General features: G+C 37.8%; 1 protein-coding gene across 13 annotated transcripts in view; it reads right to left on the bottom strand.

The window, feature by feature from the left end:
- Positions 1-13,141, bottom strand: part of RHOT1 (ras homolog family member T1) — a 57,050-nt gene that overhangs the window by 37,539 nt on the left and 6,370 nt on the right. For 12 of the 13 annotated variants that reach the window (XM_060080611.1, XM_060080617.1, XM_060080618.1 and 9 more), the window contains exons 2-6: positions 11,410-11,468; positions 8,747-8,828; positions 6,454-6,497; positions 6,102-6,155; positions 5,529-5,581 (exon numbers count right to left, since the gene is read on the bottom strand). In XM_060080611.1, coding sequence (XP_059936594.1) covers positions 5,529-5,581; positions 6,102-6,155; positions 6,454-6,497; positions 8,747-8,828; positions 11,410-11,468 — 292 coding nt within the window. The remainder of the gene's footprint in view (positions 1-5,528; positions 5,582-6,101; positions 6,156-6,453; positions 6,498-8,746; positions 8,829-11,409; positions 11,469-13,141) is intronic. The other variant, XM_060080614.1, reaches the window with a different exon arrangement.

Here is a 13,141-nt window from a genome sequence, read left to right as displayed (position 1 = left end):
ATCTGTTATGTGAAAAGCCAAGAAAGAGCTGGCTGGGAAGAAGGGACAGCATGTGCAAAAGCCCCAAACTGAGAAAACATTCCCATGAGTCCAAAGAACAGAAAAATGCCAGAGTGGCTGAAGAGTACTGGTCCAAGGGGAAGAGGTATGAAATGGAGTTGGAGAGAGGAGCAAAGGTTAGACACCAAAGGAATTACAGCTGCAGTGAAGAGTGTGTGTTTTATTTTAAGTGTAAAAAGGGAAGCCACAGAAGGGTTATAAGTAGGTGAATGATATGATCCAAATGATATTTTAAAATGCAGTCATTTGTTATCTTTGAGAGATACATACTGAAATATTTACAGTACAATATGATGTCTGATTTGTTCAAAATGATCCCAAGGGGAGGGGTAATAAATGAAACAACACTGGCCATGAGTTGTTAATTACTGAAGCTGGATGACTGATACAGAGGGATTCATTATACTATTCTCTCTACTTTTGTATATGTGTGATTTTTTTTTCAATAATAAAAAAGTTTTTTATGTGATATCTTGGATTAGGGCAGTGAAGGTGAAGAGGAAATATTCAGATTTGAGATATATTTTAGAAGTAGAACAAACAGGAGCAATGGGTAGATTAGATATGGAGATTGAAGGAAAACAGAAATCAAGAAAAGTAAACAGATTTTTTGGCTGGACAAAATGAGTAGAGCTTCTGAGACAGAAAAGACTGAGAAATCTGGGTGGGGGGGCAGTGGGGAGTAGGCAGGGAATTAAGGATTTTGTTTTAAACAAATTAAATCTGACAGGCCTATCAGAAATTTGAATGGGGATTACCAAGGAGTACTAACCCAGTGGAGAACAGTTATTTGTACATCCCACAAGAGAGCTTAAAGGGAAAGCAAATCATCTTGCTGGAACTCCAGATTGCAAAAGAAATACTTGCAAGCATTTATTTAACCACCTAGTGTGGTTATTATGTATAAAAGGACTGGCCCACTTCATAACCCAAATATAGATTGTTAATAGAGCCAGAAGGTTTCCAAAAATGTGCTGCTTTACAATCAAAGGTGGCTCAGAATAATTTATGGATCTTAAAAAAAAATACACATGTCCAAGCCCTCCTCCAAACCTACTGATTCTAAAACTCAAAGGTGGAACAAAGGCATCTACATTGTTTTAAAGTACTTCAGGCGACAGTGATGGGCACATCTGACTAAGGAGCACTGTGATAATGGAACAAGGAAGTCCTAAGTAAGAACATATGTGTAACAAATATAAACTTAAGGTATGAGGCCCAGGAAAGGAGGTATTGGGAAAATGTGAAGTCCATACACTAAAGAAATAGATCACCTTGGAACAAATCAACCACAAGAGAAATAAATATGCTCACATGATTCAGGGAGGGGTAAAAGTATAGCCACACCTGAGAAAGCACAATTAGATCTCCAAATATTGAAAGCCACTTTCAGATGGCATACTAAAAGGGCCACAAGACTAGCCAGCTAGTTTCTAAAGAGCAGTTTAGGAAGCTGTCATAGTAGAGCCCATTTTAAAAATTCAGTTGTTCAAGCTAGTGTTTGATAGATCCTGGCAAAACTGACTCCTCTGAAGAGTCCCTCCTGGAAACAGTTCAAGTAATCAGCAAGAAAAAACAAGTGTCAGGAGCATACAGGCATTGTTTCCTCCAAGGCATTCCTGTCCAATACAACCTTCTGTGATGACAGAAATGATCTTTATCTGTACTGTCCATTCCTGTAACCTCTAGCCACAAGTGGCTATCAAGCACTTGAAATGTGGCTGTGTCCAAGAAACTGAATTTTTCATTTTATTTCATTTTAGTTAAATTGCCACAACTGACTAGAAGCTACTGCCTTGGACAGTATAGCTCTAGAGATCTCCTTTCAGCTATGTCAGTAAGTCACTATAAAGTGACTTTAAAACAATGCTAATGATAAAACAATGATAAAGAGAAGCCATCAGGGCTTCCCTGGTGGTGCAGTGGTTGAGAGTCCACCTGCCGATGTAGAGGACATGGGTTCGTGCCCCGGTCCAGGAAGATCCTACATGCCGCGGAGCGGCTGGGCCCGTGAGCCATGGCCTCTGAGCCTGCACGTCTGGAGCCTGTGCTCCACGACGGGAGAGGCCCGCGTACCGCAAAAAAAAAAAAGAGAAGCCATCAGAGATGCAAGATGTAGCACATTCAATGCCATCTCAGTCACAAAGTAAATACGTGAGAGGGTGAGTCACCATATTCATCTGTTTAGAAACAGATCTTTAGAGTTTCAAGGCATGAAAATGCCCCACTAAAAAAGAAATCTAAAAAATGAAGTAAAGGGCCAGATGTGTATAATATATAGATATTAGTCTGGTTTTCCTAACATTTAAAAAGACTCAAAGAACAAGACAAGAATGCCCACTCTCCCCACTTTTTTTCAACAAAATATTGGAAGTACTTGCCAGAAAAATTAGGCAAGAAAAAGAAATAAAAGGCACCTAAAACTATCACTATTTGCAGAGGACATGATTTTATACATAGAAAACCCTAAAGACTTCACCAAAAAACTGTTAGACAAATTCAGTAAAGTGGTGGGGTACCAAATCAATACACAAAATTTGGTTGCATTTCTATACACTAACAACAAACTATGAGAAAGAGAAATTAGGAAAACAATCCCATTTACAATTGCATCAAAAAGAATGAAATACCTAGGAATAAATTTAACCAAGGAGGTGAAAGACTTGTACACTGAAAACTGTATGTTATTGATGAAAGAAACTGAAGAAGACACAAAGAAACAGAAAAATATTCTGTGCTCATGGATTGGAAGATTTAATATTGTTAAAATGTCCATATTACCCAAAGCAATATATAGATTCAATGCAATCCTTATCAAAATTCCAATGACATTTTTCACAGAAATACAGCAAATAATCCTATTGGATGGAACTACAAAAGACCCTGACTAGCCAAAGCAATTTTGAAAAAGAACAAAAAATCTGTAGGCACCATGCGCCCTGATTTCAAACTACATAACAAAGCTATAGTAATCAAAACAGTATGGTATTCACATTAAAACAAATACATAGATCACTGGAACCCAAACAATATGGTCAATTAATTTATGACAAAGGAGGCAGGAATATATAATAGGGAAAGGATGGTCTCTTCCACAAATGGTATTGGGAAAAGTGGACAGCCCCATGCAAAAGAATGAAACTAGACCACTATCTTACACCATACACAAAAACTAACTCAAAATGGATGTAAGACCATTTTGATCAAAGACTTGAATGTAAGACCTGAAACCATAAAACTTTGAGAAGAAAATATAGGCCTAAGTTACTTGACATTGGTCTTGGTGATGAATTTTTGGATCTGGCAACAAGAGCAAAAATAAACAAGTGGGACTATATCAAACTAAAAATTTCTATTTCTGGGGCCTCCCTGGTGGCGCAAGTGGTTGAGAGTCCGCCTGCCGATGCAGGGGATACGGGTTCGTGCCCCGGTCTGGGAGGATCCCATATGCCGCGGAGCGGCTGGGCCCGTGAGCCATGGCCGCTGAGCCTGCGCGTCCGGAGCCTGCGCGTCCGGAGCCTGTGCTCCGCAACGGGGGAGGCCACAACAGTGAGAGGCCCGCATACCGCAAAAAAAAAAAAAAAAAATTCTATTTCTACACAGCAAAGGAAATCATCTACAAAATTAAAAGACAACCTACTGAATGGGGGAAAATTATTTGCAAATCATATATCAGGTAAGAAGTTAATATCCAAATTATACAAAGAACTCATAAAACTCAACAGCAAAAAAAACCCCCCAAAACTCCGATTTAAAAATGGGCAGAGGATCTGAATAGATTTTTCAAAAAAAAACGTCATACAGCTGGCCAACAGGCACCTGAAAAGATGCTCAACATCACTAATCATCAGGGAAATGCAAATCAAAACTACAATGACATATCACCTCATACCTGGTAGAATGGCTATTATCAAAAAGATAAGAAATAAGAAGTGTTGGTGAGGATGTGGAGAAAGCGGAACCCTCATATACCTCTGTGCACTGTTGGTAGGAATGTAAATTGGTGCAATCACTATGGAAAACACTATGGAGGTTAATCAAAAAATTAAAAATAGAACTACCACACAATCCATCAATTCCATTTCTGGGTATTTATCCAAAGAAAACAAAAACACTAATTTGAAAAGATATATGTACTCCCATGTTCATTTACAGCACTATTTACAATAGCCAAGATATGGAAACAACCTAGGTGTCCATCAATGGATAAATAGATAAAGAAGATGTGGTGAATATATACACAATGGAATATTATTCAACAATAAAAAAGAATGGAATCTTGCCGTTTTCAACAACATGGATGGACCTCGAGGGAATTAGGCTAAGCACAGTTAAGTCAGACAGAGAAAAACAAATACTGTATGATTTCACTTATACATGGAATCTAAAAAAAAAAACCAAAATCATAGATACAGAGAACAGAATAGTGCTTGCCAGATAAGTGGGTGGGAGGTGGGAGTCAGTGAAACAGGTGAAGGGGGTCAAGAGGTACAAACTTTCAGTTATAAGATGAATAAGCCACAGGGATGTAAAGCACAGCATGGTGACTATAGTCAATAATATTGTGGCGCATACTTGAAAGTAGCCAAGAGAGTAAATACTAAAAGTTAACTGTACGATGACAGATAGCAACTAGACTTATTGTGGTGACCATTTCACAACATACACAAATACTGAATCATGACATTATACACCTGAAACCAATATAATGTTATGTCAATTATATCTCAATAAAAATTTTTTTGAAAAAGACTCAAATGCTTCACAAATAACATGTGCATTTAAACAATACCACGAGAATGTTTTGTTTCCATTTAAAGCTCAAAACATTTATACCCAGGACCACCAATCTGCTCAGAAAAAAACAGAATTTGCTTTTTCCCTATCATACATATATCTTCCAAAGAATTTCAAAGAAATCTCCCTGCATGAATTTCTAAATGAAGATCTCTATAAAGATTTTTAGAGAACTTATAAAGCACTTATACATGCATTATATTTCACTGGATTCTCAAAATAACCACATGTAGCCAAGAGAAGTATTACCCACTTACAGATGAGGAAACTAAGGTTCAATGAAGTTTTAAAGCTCATAAGAGGACAAGCCAGATTTCCAAGGTCACTCATTTTCCTCCAAGTCCTGTGCTCTTACATATACCACATGGTGAGCAATCAATGACTTAGGGTATTGCCAATCCTCAAAAGGGCATCTCAAGAGAGAGGGCACATTATAGTACCAGAGCTCTATTTTCTGCTTTGCTCTCAAATATATGCGCTGCCTCGAATAATTCCTCCCAAAAAAGGTGTGAGTGTGTAAACAGACAGACCTATAGATAAAGCACATATGGCAAACTGTTAACTAGTGGATCTAAGTGAATAGTTTACAGATGTTCATTGTACTATTTCTTGCAACTTTCCTCTAAGTTTGAAATTTTTCAATATACGAAGTTTGAGAGAAAAAAAACTACCTGCTGTCTTTGTCTGTTCTTTCATTTATGAGAGGAATCCATCGACTTGTTACCTAAAATGAAAATTAACAAGAACTAAGCCATGATGAGGATCTTCTTTGAAAAATACTCTACCCTTGACCCCTAAAATTCTGAATTGAGGATCAATTTTAAAAGTGCCCCCACTGAGGGCTTCCCTGGTGGCGCAGTGGTTATGAATCTGCCTGCCAATGCAGGGGACACGGGTTCGAGCCCTGGTCCGGGAAGATCCCACATGCCGTGGAGCAACGACGCCCGTGCATCACAACTACTGAGCCTGCGCTCTAGAGCCCACGAGCCACAACTACTGAGCCCGCGTGCCACAACTACTGAAGCCCACACGCTTAGAGCCCGTGCTCCGCGACAAGAGAAGCCACCGCAATGAGAAGCCCACACACCGCAATGAAGCGTAGCCACAAATAGAGAAAGCCCGTGCACAGCAACAAAAGCCCCAATGCAGTGAAAAAAATAAAAGAAAAGAAAAAAATTTAAAAAAAAAAAGTGCCCCCACTGAAATTTAACAAAATATAGTGAAAAAATGTCATACATTCATACCTTATCAATAGAATGCTTGTTGTTAACAGCATAAACTATGCAGATAACATTAGCCTACAAGAAAAATTAACAAATTGATGTCATTTTAAAATAACACAAAAGTAGCATTTAATAACCAACTAGCTAATATATTTGGGCCAAAGAAAGAACAAAATCAGAAAACTAAAAAACTTAGCATGCCTCTAAGAGGAAAAGGTTCCAAAGTATTTACAGCAAAAATACATTCTCAAAGTCAGCAGTAACAATAAAGAACTGAAAAAGCCCTCTTGGTAAGTGAGAGAATGAAACGGTAGAAACAGAATCATCACTGTTTTCCCACAAGAAAACCTAGAACTATTTTTTTTTAACTTACCTGTGATATTTCTTGATGAAGTTGTTCATCACTCTGTTCTGCTTCTACAAATGACAAAGTCAAAAATTTCTTTTCATATTTTAAACACTTTCATAAAAACAAATGGCCAAGCTAAAATCCAGATGACACCCACCTAACATCCCTCAAAACATCCCTCACCCCTCATGTCATTTACATGGTGTAGTGCCAGACAAGTGGCAAAGACAAGGGCAAGCCAAAGAAAGCAGAGTTGAACTATGATAAGGAAGATGGCTGGCACTGAGAGACAAGTCTACATGAAGATAACTCAGGCAAGGAAGAGCAGAAGGCATTGTGTGATAAATCTGGGCCGGCATCTGATCCAGAGTTGAGAAGGGACTGGGAAAAGAGATCAGAAACCCAAGCTAGGGTCAGAAGCCCAGACAAAGAGTCTATACACACAGGGTCAAAATGCCAGGTGAGAATCTGGGCAATATAAGCTTAAGATCTAGACAGCAGATAGAAGTAATCTTAACCAGGCCTCAGAAGCAAAACTGGAGCATGATAATGAGTCAAGAACTCCCTGGGGACTTCCCTGGTGGTCCACTGAGTAGGACTCAGCACTCCCAATGCAGGGGGCCCAGGTTCGATCCCTGGTTGGGGAAATAGATCCCACATGCATGCCCCAACTAAGAGTTCACGTGCCGCAACTAAGAAGCCCTCGTGCCTCAACTAAAAGATCCCAAGTGCCACAACTAAGATCCCGAGTGCCACAACTAAGACCCGGCGCAGCCAAAATAAATAAATATTTAAAAAAGAAAAAAATTCCCTCACTGGCCCATATCTCTGGCTAGAACTGGTCTCAATGGGTGGATATGCCTATAATCCCACAGGTGCAGGGGATAGGTGCAATATATAGCTAGAATGGAGAAGTAAACAAATGAAGACCAAAGTAATTATTGACATATTATTTAGATAACTTTACGTTAACTGTTTCTCCTCAAAATGCATGTCATTTCTGACATACAAACTAATATCACAAATGAGTACATGATATTTCAGTTTATGCTAAAAAATTGGCCATATTTTAAATATCTTCTCCAATGTTGAGTCATCAATGGGTTAAGGCCTCAATTCTAATACTAAAGTGAATCTAAATATGTGGCTACACATATTGAAAAAGAATAATTCTGTAAATAAAGCTTAGTTATGAGACTGATTGTAGTAGAAAACATCCAACTCCCCTCAGCTTCTAGTACAGTGCTGTCCAAGAGAAATATGATACAAGCCATACATGAAATTTTTAATTTTCTAGTAGTCACCTTAAACAAAGTAAAAAGGAACAGGTAAAATGACTTTTTAATTTAACCCAAAATAGCAAAAATATTAAAATTTCAATATATAATCAATAGAAAAATTATTAATGAGATATCGTACATTCCTTTTTTCATACTGTCTTTTAAATCCACTTATATTTTATACTTAGAGCACATTTCAATTTAGATCAGACACATTTTAAGTGTTCAACAGTCATATGTATCAGACTGCAAAGTATTTCACTTTTGGAATATATGGAATACCAGCTCAGCAAAACAAAGTATTACTAATGTAGTTATACCCATCTTTAAAAATAGATTTCATTTTTAAGAGCAGTTTTAGGTTCACAGCAAAACTGAGTGGAAGGTACAGAGATTTCCCATATACCTCCTACCTTCATATACAGCTTCCCCCAGTATCAACATCCCTCATCAGAGTGGTACACCTGTTACAACTTCCCTTTCTTTCCAAAAGAAGCCCCAGAACAAAGTAAAATAATTTAATGACTAAAAAGTAAAGTAGTAGTGTGTAGAAAAACTTTACATTATTAAAAGCAATATAGATGTGCTTCCATTATCATATATTGTAAGCAAGATGATAACTGCTTTAGCTTTTTTTTTTTTTTAGGACAAAGTCTGACAAATTAAAGAACAAATTTAGAACTCAAAATATTTTCAAATTAGAACTCTTTCTACATCATCAGAGCATGCCTGAATGTCTGATAACAAAATTAACACAGAACTTCTCTCTGCAAACATGCAAATTCAAGGAGGGTATCATTTGTCTGGTCATTTGCCATCCCTCCTTCTTTTTCATTATTACAGAACCCAACTTAGTAAATTAGGGACAGAGAACTGCTTTTCGTGGGGTGTGGGGTAAGACAAAAATAGTAAATGATCATTTACTGCTAGAGAAAAGGAACACCCCTCCTAGAACATTTGTTAAAGTTCAGGTAAGTACCTTGTTAAGGACTATTACATTAACTCTACAGATTCACCTACAAGAGGACATTCACTACCTGAGTAATCTACAATGTGCGTCGGAACTCTCTCAGGGGTGACATCAGCTGGAATGGTGATTTCTTCTGCCCGAGGAGGAACCTTCATTTGCAAACAAATATAAAAAAGGAAAAACCTTTGAATATTATCAATCAAACTTGTTAACAGATTATGTAAATTTATCCATATATTAGCCCCTTTTGCCAATACTTATCTTTACAAGTATTTATTGTATTTTTAAATGCTTATTTTTATGCTTTACCACAGATGCAAATATATATGAAAACTATATGATAAAACACTTTAAAAAAAAAAAAAAACATGCACATTTATACCCGTGCGGTAACAGGACATATTAAGGATACTTCAGCTCCTAAATTAATTTGGTGTTTCAAAATTAGATTTTTTAAATGTAGTTTTCATTCTATTTTGTTGAAGGCTTAAGATACTCTGCAAATGAAGACCTATGTTAATCTAAAACAATCCTCAAATAAATTAATAAATTATCAAAATTCATTTCTTCTAGAAGATAACTGGCTACACAGGCCTTATGCTTAATGACCCCATTACTTAGAAAAACTCCTTATCCACGCCCAAAAGGACTATGCTAAAATGACAATTCTGGACTTCCTTGGTGGCACAGTGGTTTAGAATCCACCTGCCAATGCAGGGGACACGGGTTCAAGCCCTGGTCTGGGAAGATCCCACATGCCACGGAACAACTTAGCCCGTGCGCCACAACTACTGAGCCTGAGCTCTAGAACCCGTGAGCCACAACTACTGAGCCTGCGTGCCACGAATGCTGAAGCCCGCATGCCTAGAACCCGTGCTCCACAACAAGAGAAGCCACCACAATGAGAAGCCCACGCATCACAACAAAGAGTAGCCCCATTGGCCGCAACTAGAGAAAAGCCTGCGCGCAGCAACGGAGACCTAACACAGCCAAAAATATAAATAAATAAACTTATAAAACAATTAAATTAAAAAATAAATAAAATAAAATGACAATTCTAAACTAAATTAAACTATCACAGAAAACTTTTAGGTATTATAACCTGAATGATCCTAATTAACGTTACTGATTCCACACACCACATATGAAAATACACTCCATTTTACAAATTAAGCTATGATTTATTGAACTACCTTATTTAAGAGAAAAAAAAGCAAAAGAAACAATGAGTGGGACTTCCCTGACGGCGCAGTGGTTAAGAATCCGCCTGCCAGTGTAGGGGACATGGGTTTGACCCTTGGTCCGGGAAGATCCCACATGCCGCGGGGCAACTAAGCCCATGTGCCACAACTACTGAGCCTGCACTCTAGAGCCCGCGAGCCACAACTACTGAGCCCGAGTGCGACAACTACTGAAGCCCGCGCGCCTAGAGCCCATGCTCTGAAACAAGAGAAGCCACCCAATGAGAAGCCCGCGAACCGCAATGAAGAGTAGCCCCCGCTCGCCACAACTAGAGAAAGTCCGCACGCAGCAACAAAGACCCAAGGCAGCCAAAAATAAAAATAAATCAAAAAAAAAAAAAAAAGCGAAACAATGAGTGGTCACATGGCAGTTGTAATTTTTGAAATAACTACCACGTAATACATCAAATTCCTCTCTAAACAGCAAAATTGCACAGATATTCCTAATTAAACAAGAGTAAAGAAATGATAAATGCAAACCGTGGCACTAATAATACTTACTATGTGAAGAAAGAAAATAAAAAGAAATAATTTTCATCCCTTTTGCATTGATCCCATTCCTCATAACAATATCTTAACTTTACATAAGGCCTTAACCAACAGTCCCCCCATACTGGAACTTCCAAAATGTAATAAATAAATACATTGCCAGCAATAACAAAACCACCTAACTTTTGGTGGCACTCTATTATTACTAAGCTTATCTCATTTGAGATCCATAACAATCCTTCGAGGTAGGCAAAGGTGGAATGAATTAGATTTTTTATTTGTAAAATGATGCAGGTGGTTAATATTTGAGGTTTTCAAATATGTGTCAGAATCCTAGTGGTTCAGGGCTTCCCTGGTGGCGCAGTGGTTGAGAGTCCGCCTGCCGATGCAGGGGACACGGATTTGTGCCCCGGTCCGGGATGATCCCACATACCGCGGAGCAGCTCGGCCCGTGAGCCGTGGCCGCTGAGCTTGCGCTCCACAATGGGAGAGGCCACAACAGTGAGAGGCCCGCGTAGAGCAAAAAAAAAAAAAAAAAGGAATCCTATCCTAGTGGTTCTAATGCCTCAAAGACTGGGGAGTGTCAGATGGAAGGCAGGCGGGGAGCCAGGCCTTTTACCCTTACTTCAACTAAAGGAATACTCCATCTGTTCTATATTTTGGGCTTATGAAAAACATTGAGAGGATGATACAGCTTAGATATCGCTAACATCCCTTTCAGCTACCATTTTACAGATGAGACAACTAAGGCACAGAGATGACAGATGTCCCAGCCAAGATCAGAAGTAAGAAACATAAAGGCCTTACTTGGTGAACTCAGAACTAGTTTGACTCTTTCTCCTACACTATATTTCAGAGATGTCTTGTAAAAACTACCACAAGCCTTTCTAAAAGTCATTAACTATCAGAAAGAAACCACATGCAAAAATGTATTCTATTTAACTCAATTTTGATAAAATTTAAAAAATTTTAAATATAGTTAAGAAATCAAAATGTTTACCTCTTCTGGGAATTCTTCACTGACCAGAGACATAATCAGTGATGTCTTCCCAACTCTAGCTGTGAAAAGAAGAAAGAATGACTTTAATAAAGTATTTAGATTCTACATAACCTCAAATTTAGCAACCACACGGGAAAGCCTGTTATTTGTTACCTAAAATCAGTCATCCAAATTAGCATGTTTTAGTACAATACTTAAATTATATCTTTTTCTTCTGCTTAGTAAAGTTACACATATTGTTAAAAACAAAAAATTACCAAAATATATAAAAGTAAAAATCTCCCATAGTATCCCCCATTGTTTAACATATGTAGTCTCCCAGATTTTCCTACACTTATATTTAACATAATAATAATTTACCACAGTAGAATCAGAGTATTTATACTATTTTGCAATCTTCCTTTATCACTTAATTATGTATTTGGGCAGTATTCCATGTCAATATTTTTAAATCTCCTGGGAGGGGGAAAGGGAAGGTTATTCTTTAATAAATATAGCATTTTCGTTGGGGATGAATAAAAAGTTTTAGATGTAGAAAGTGGTGATGGTTATACAACACTGCGAACACATTTAATGCCCCTGAACTGTACACTTACAAAAGGTTAAACTGTTTAATGTTGTCTTGTGTAGTTTATTACAATTTTTAAAAATAGCAATAGTGCACTTTATATTAACATTTAAAAAGCTTCCTACATTATTTTTGATAGCTGTATAAGAATCCATTGTATACAGGTTTCCCTGGTGGCGCAGTGGTTGAGAATCTGCCTGCTAATGCAGGGGACATGGGTTCGAGCCCTGGTCTGGGAGGATCCCACATGCCACGGAGCAACTAGGCCCGTGAGCCACAACTACTGAGCCTGTGCATCTGGAGCCTGTGCTCCGCAACAAGAGAGGCCGCGATAGTGAGAGGCCCGCGCACCGCAATGAAGAGTGGCCCCTGCTTGCCACAACTAGAGAAAGCCCTCGCACAGAAACGAAGACCCAACACAGCAAAAATAAATAAATTAATTAATAAACTCCTAAAAAAAAAAAAGAATCCACTGTATGATGTCATAATTTATTAACGTAATTTCCTAACAATGAACAAGTTTTCACTTTTATAAACAATGCTGCAATGAGTATTTTTACAGGATAAATTCCTAGAAGTGGAACTCAAGTTAGCACGCATGACCTTTTTTGTTTTAATAGACATTGTTAAATTAGCTCCAAAAAAGAATAAACTAATTTACATCCTCACCAATAGAAGAGCAGAGTGTCTATTTCTTTATATCTTTACCTCATTTCTTTTTTAGGGTATCATATTTAAAGGGTTAGTAAGAGCAAAGATACTTTCCTGTTACATTTTCTAACCTAGCAATTTTTTTAATGCACAAACTTAAATTCTTAACCTTCTTTCTAAAAATTGACTTTCATTCCCATCATTTTCTGATAATATAATTATTATTGCTAGATATTCAAATGCTTAACTAAATCCTCTTGTGATTCTAGAGGAAAACAGTCCACCTGCCTGTTAATCTCCACCATAATAGAAAATTATAGTTTTCAAAAGTCAAGTCTAAATATAAAAGAACTAGAAAATGTTAAAGTTAAGGAAAGTCACATTCCTTTTCTAAATGACTAAAAGAAAGGGTGACTAAAAATACAAGTCAAAGGACTTCCCTGGTGGCGCAGTGGTTACGAATCCACCTGCCAATGCAGGGGACACAGGTTCGAGCCTTGGTCTGGGAAGATC

This window comes from Mesoplodon densirostris, chromosome 18 (assembly GCF_025265405.1).
Source record: "Mesoplodon densirostris isolate mMesDen1 chromosome 18, mMesDen1 primary haplotype, whole genome shotgun sequence".
Lineage (NCBI taxonomy): Eukaryota > Metazoa > Chordata > Mammalia > Artiodactyla > Ziphiidae > Mesoplodon > Mesoplodon densirostris.
Note: the sequence above shows the minus strand (reverse complement) of the source record. Positions and strands in the feature narration are given on the sequence as shown.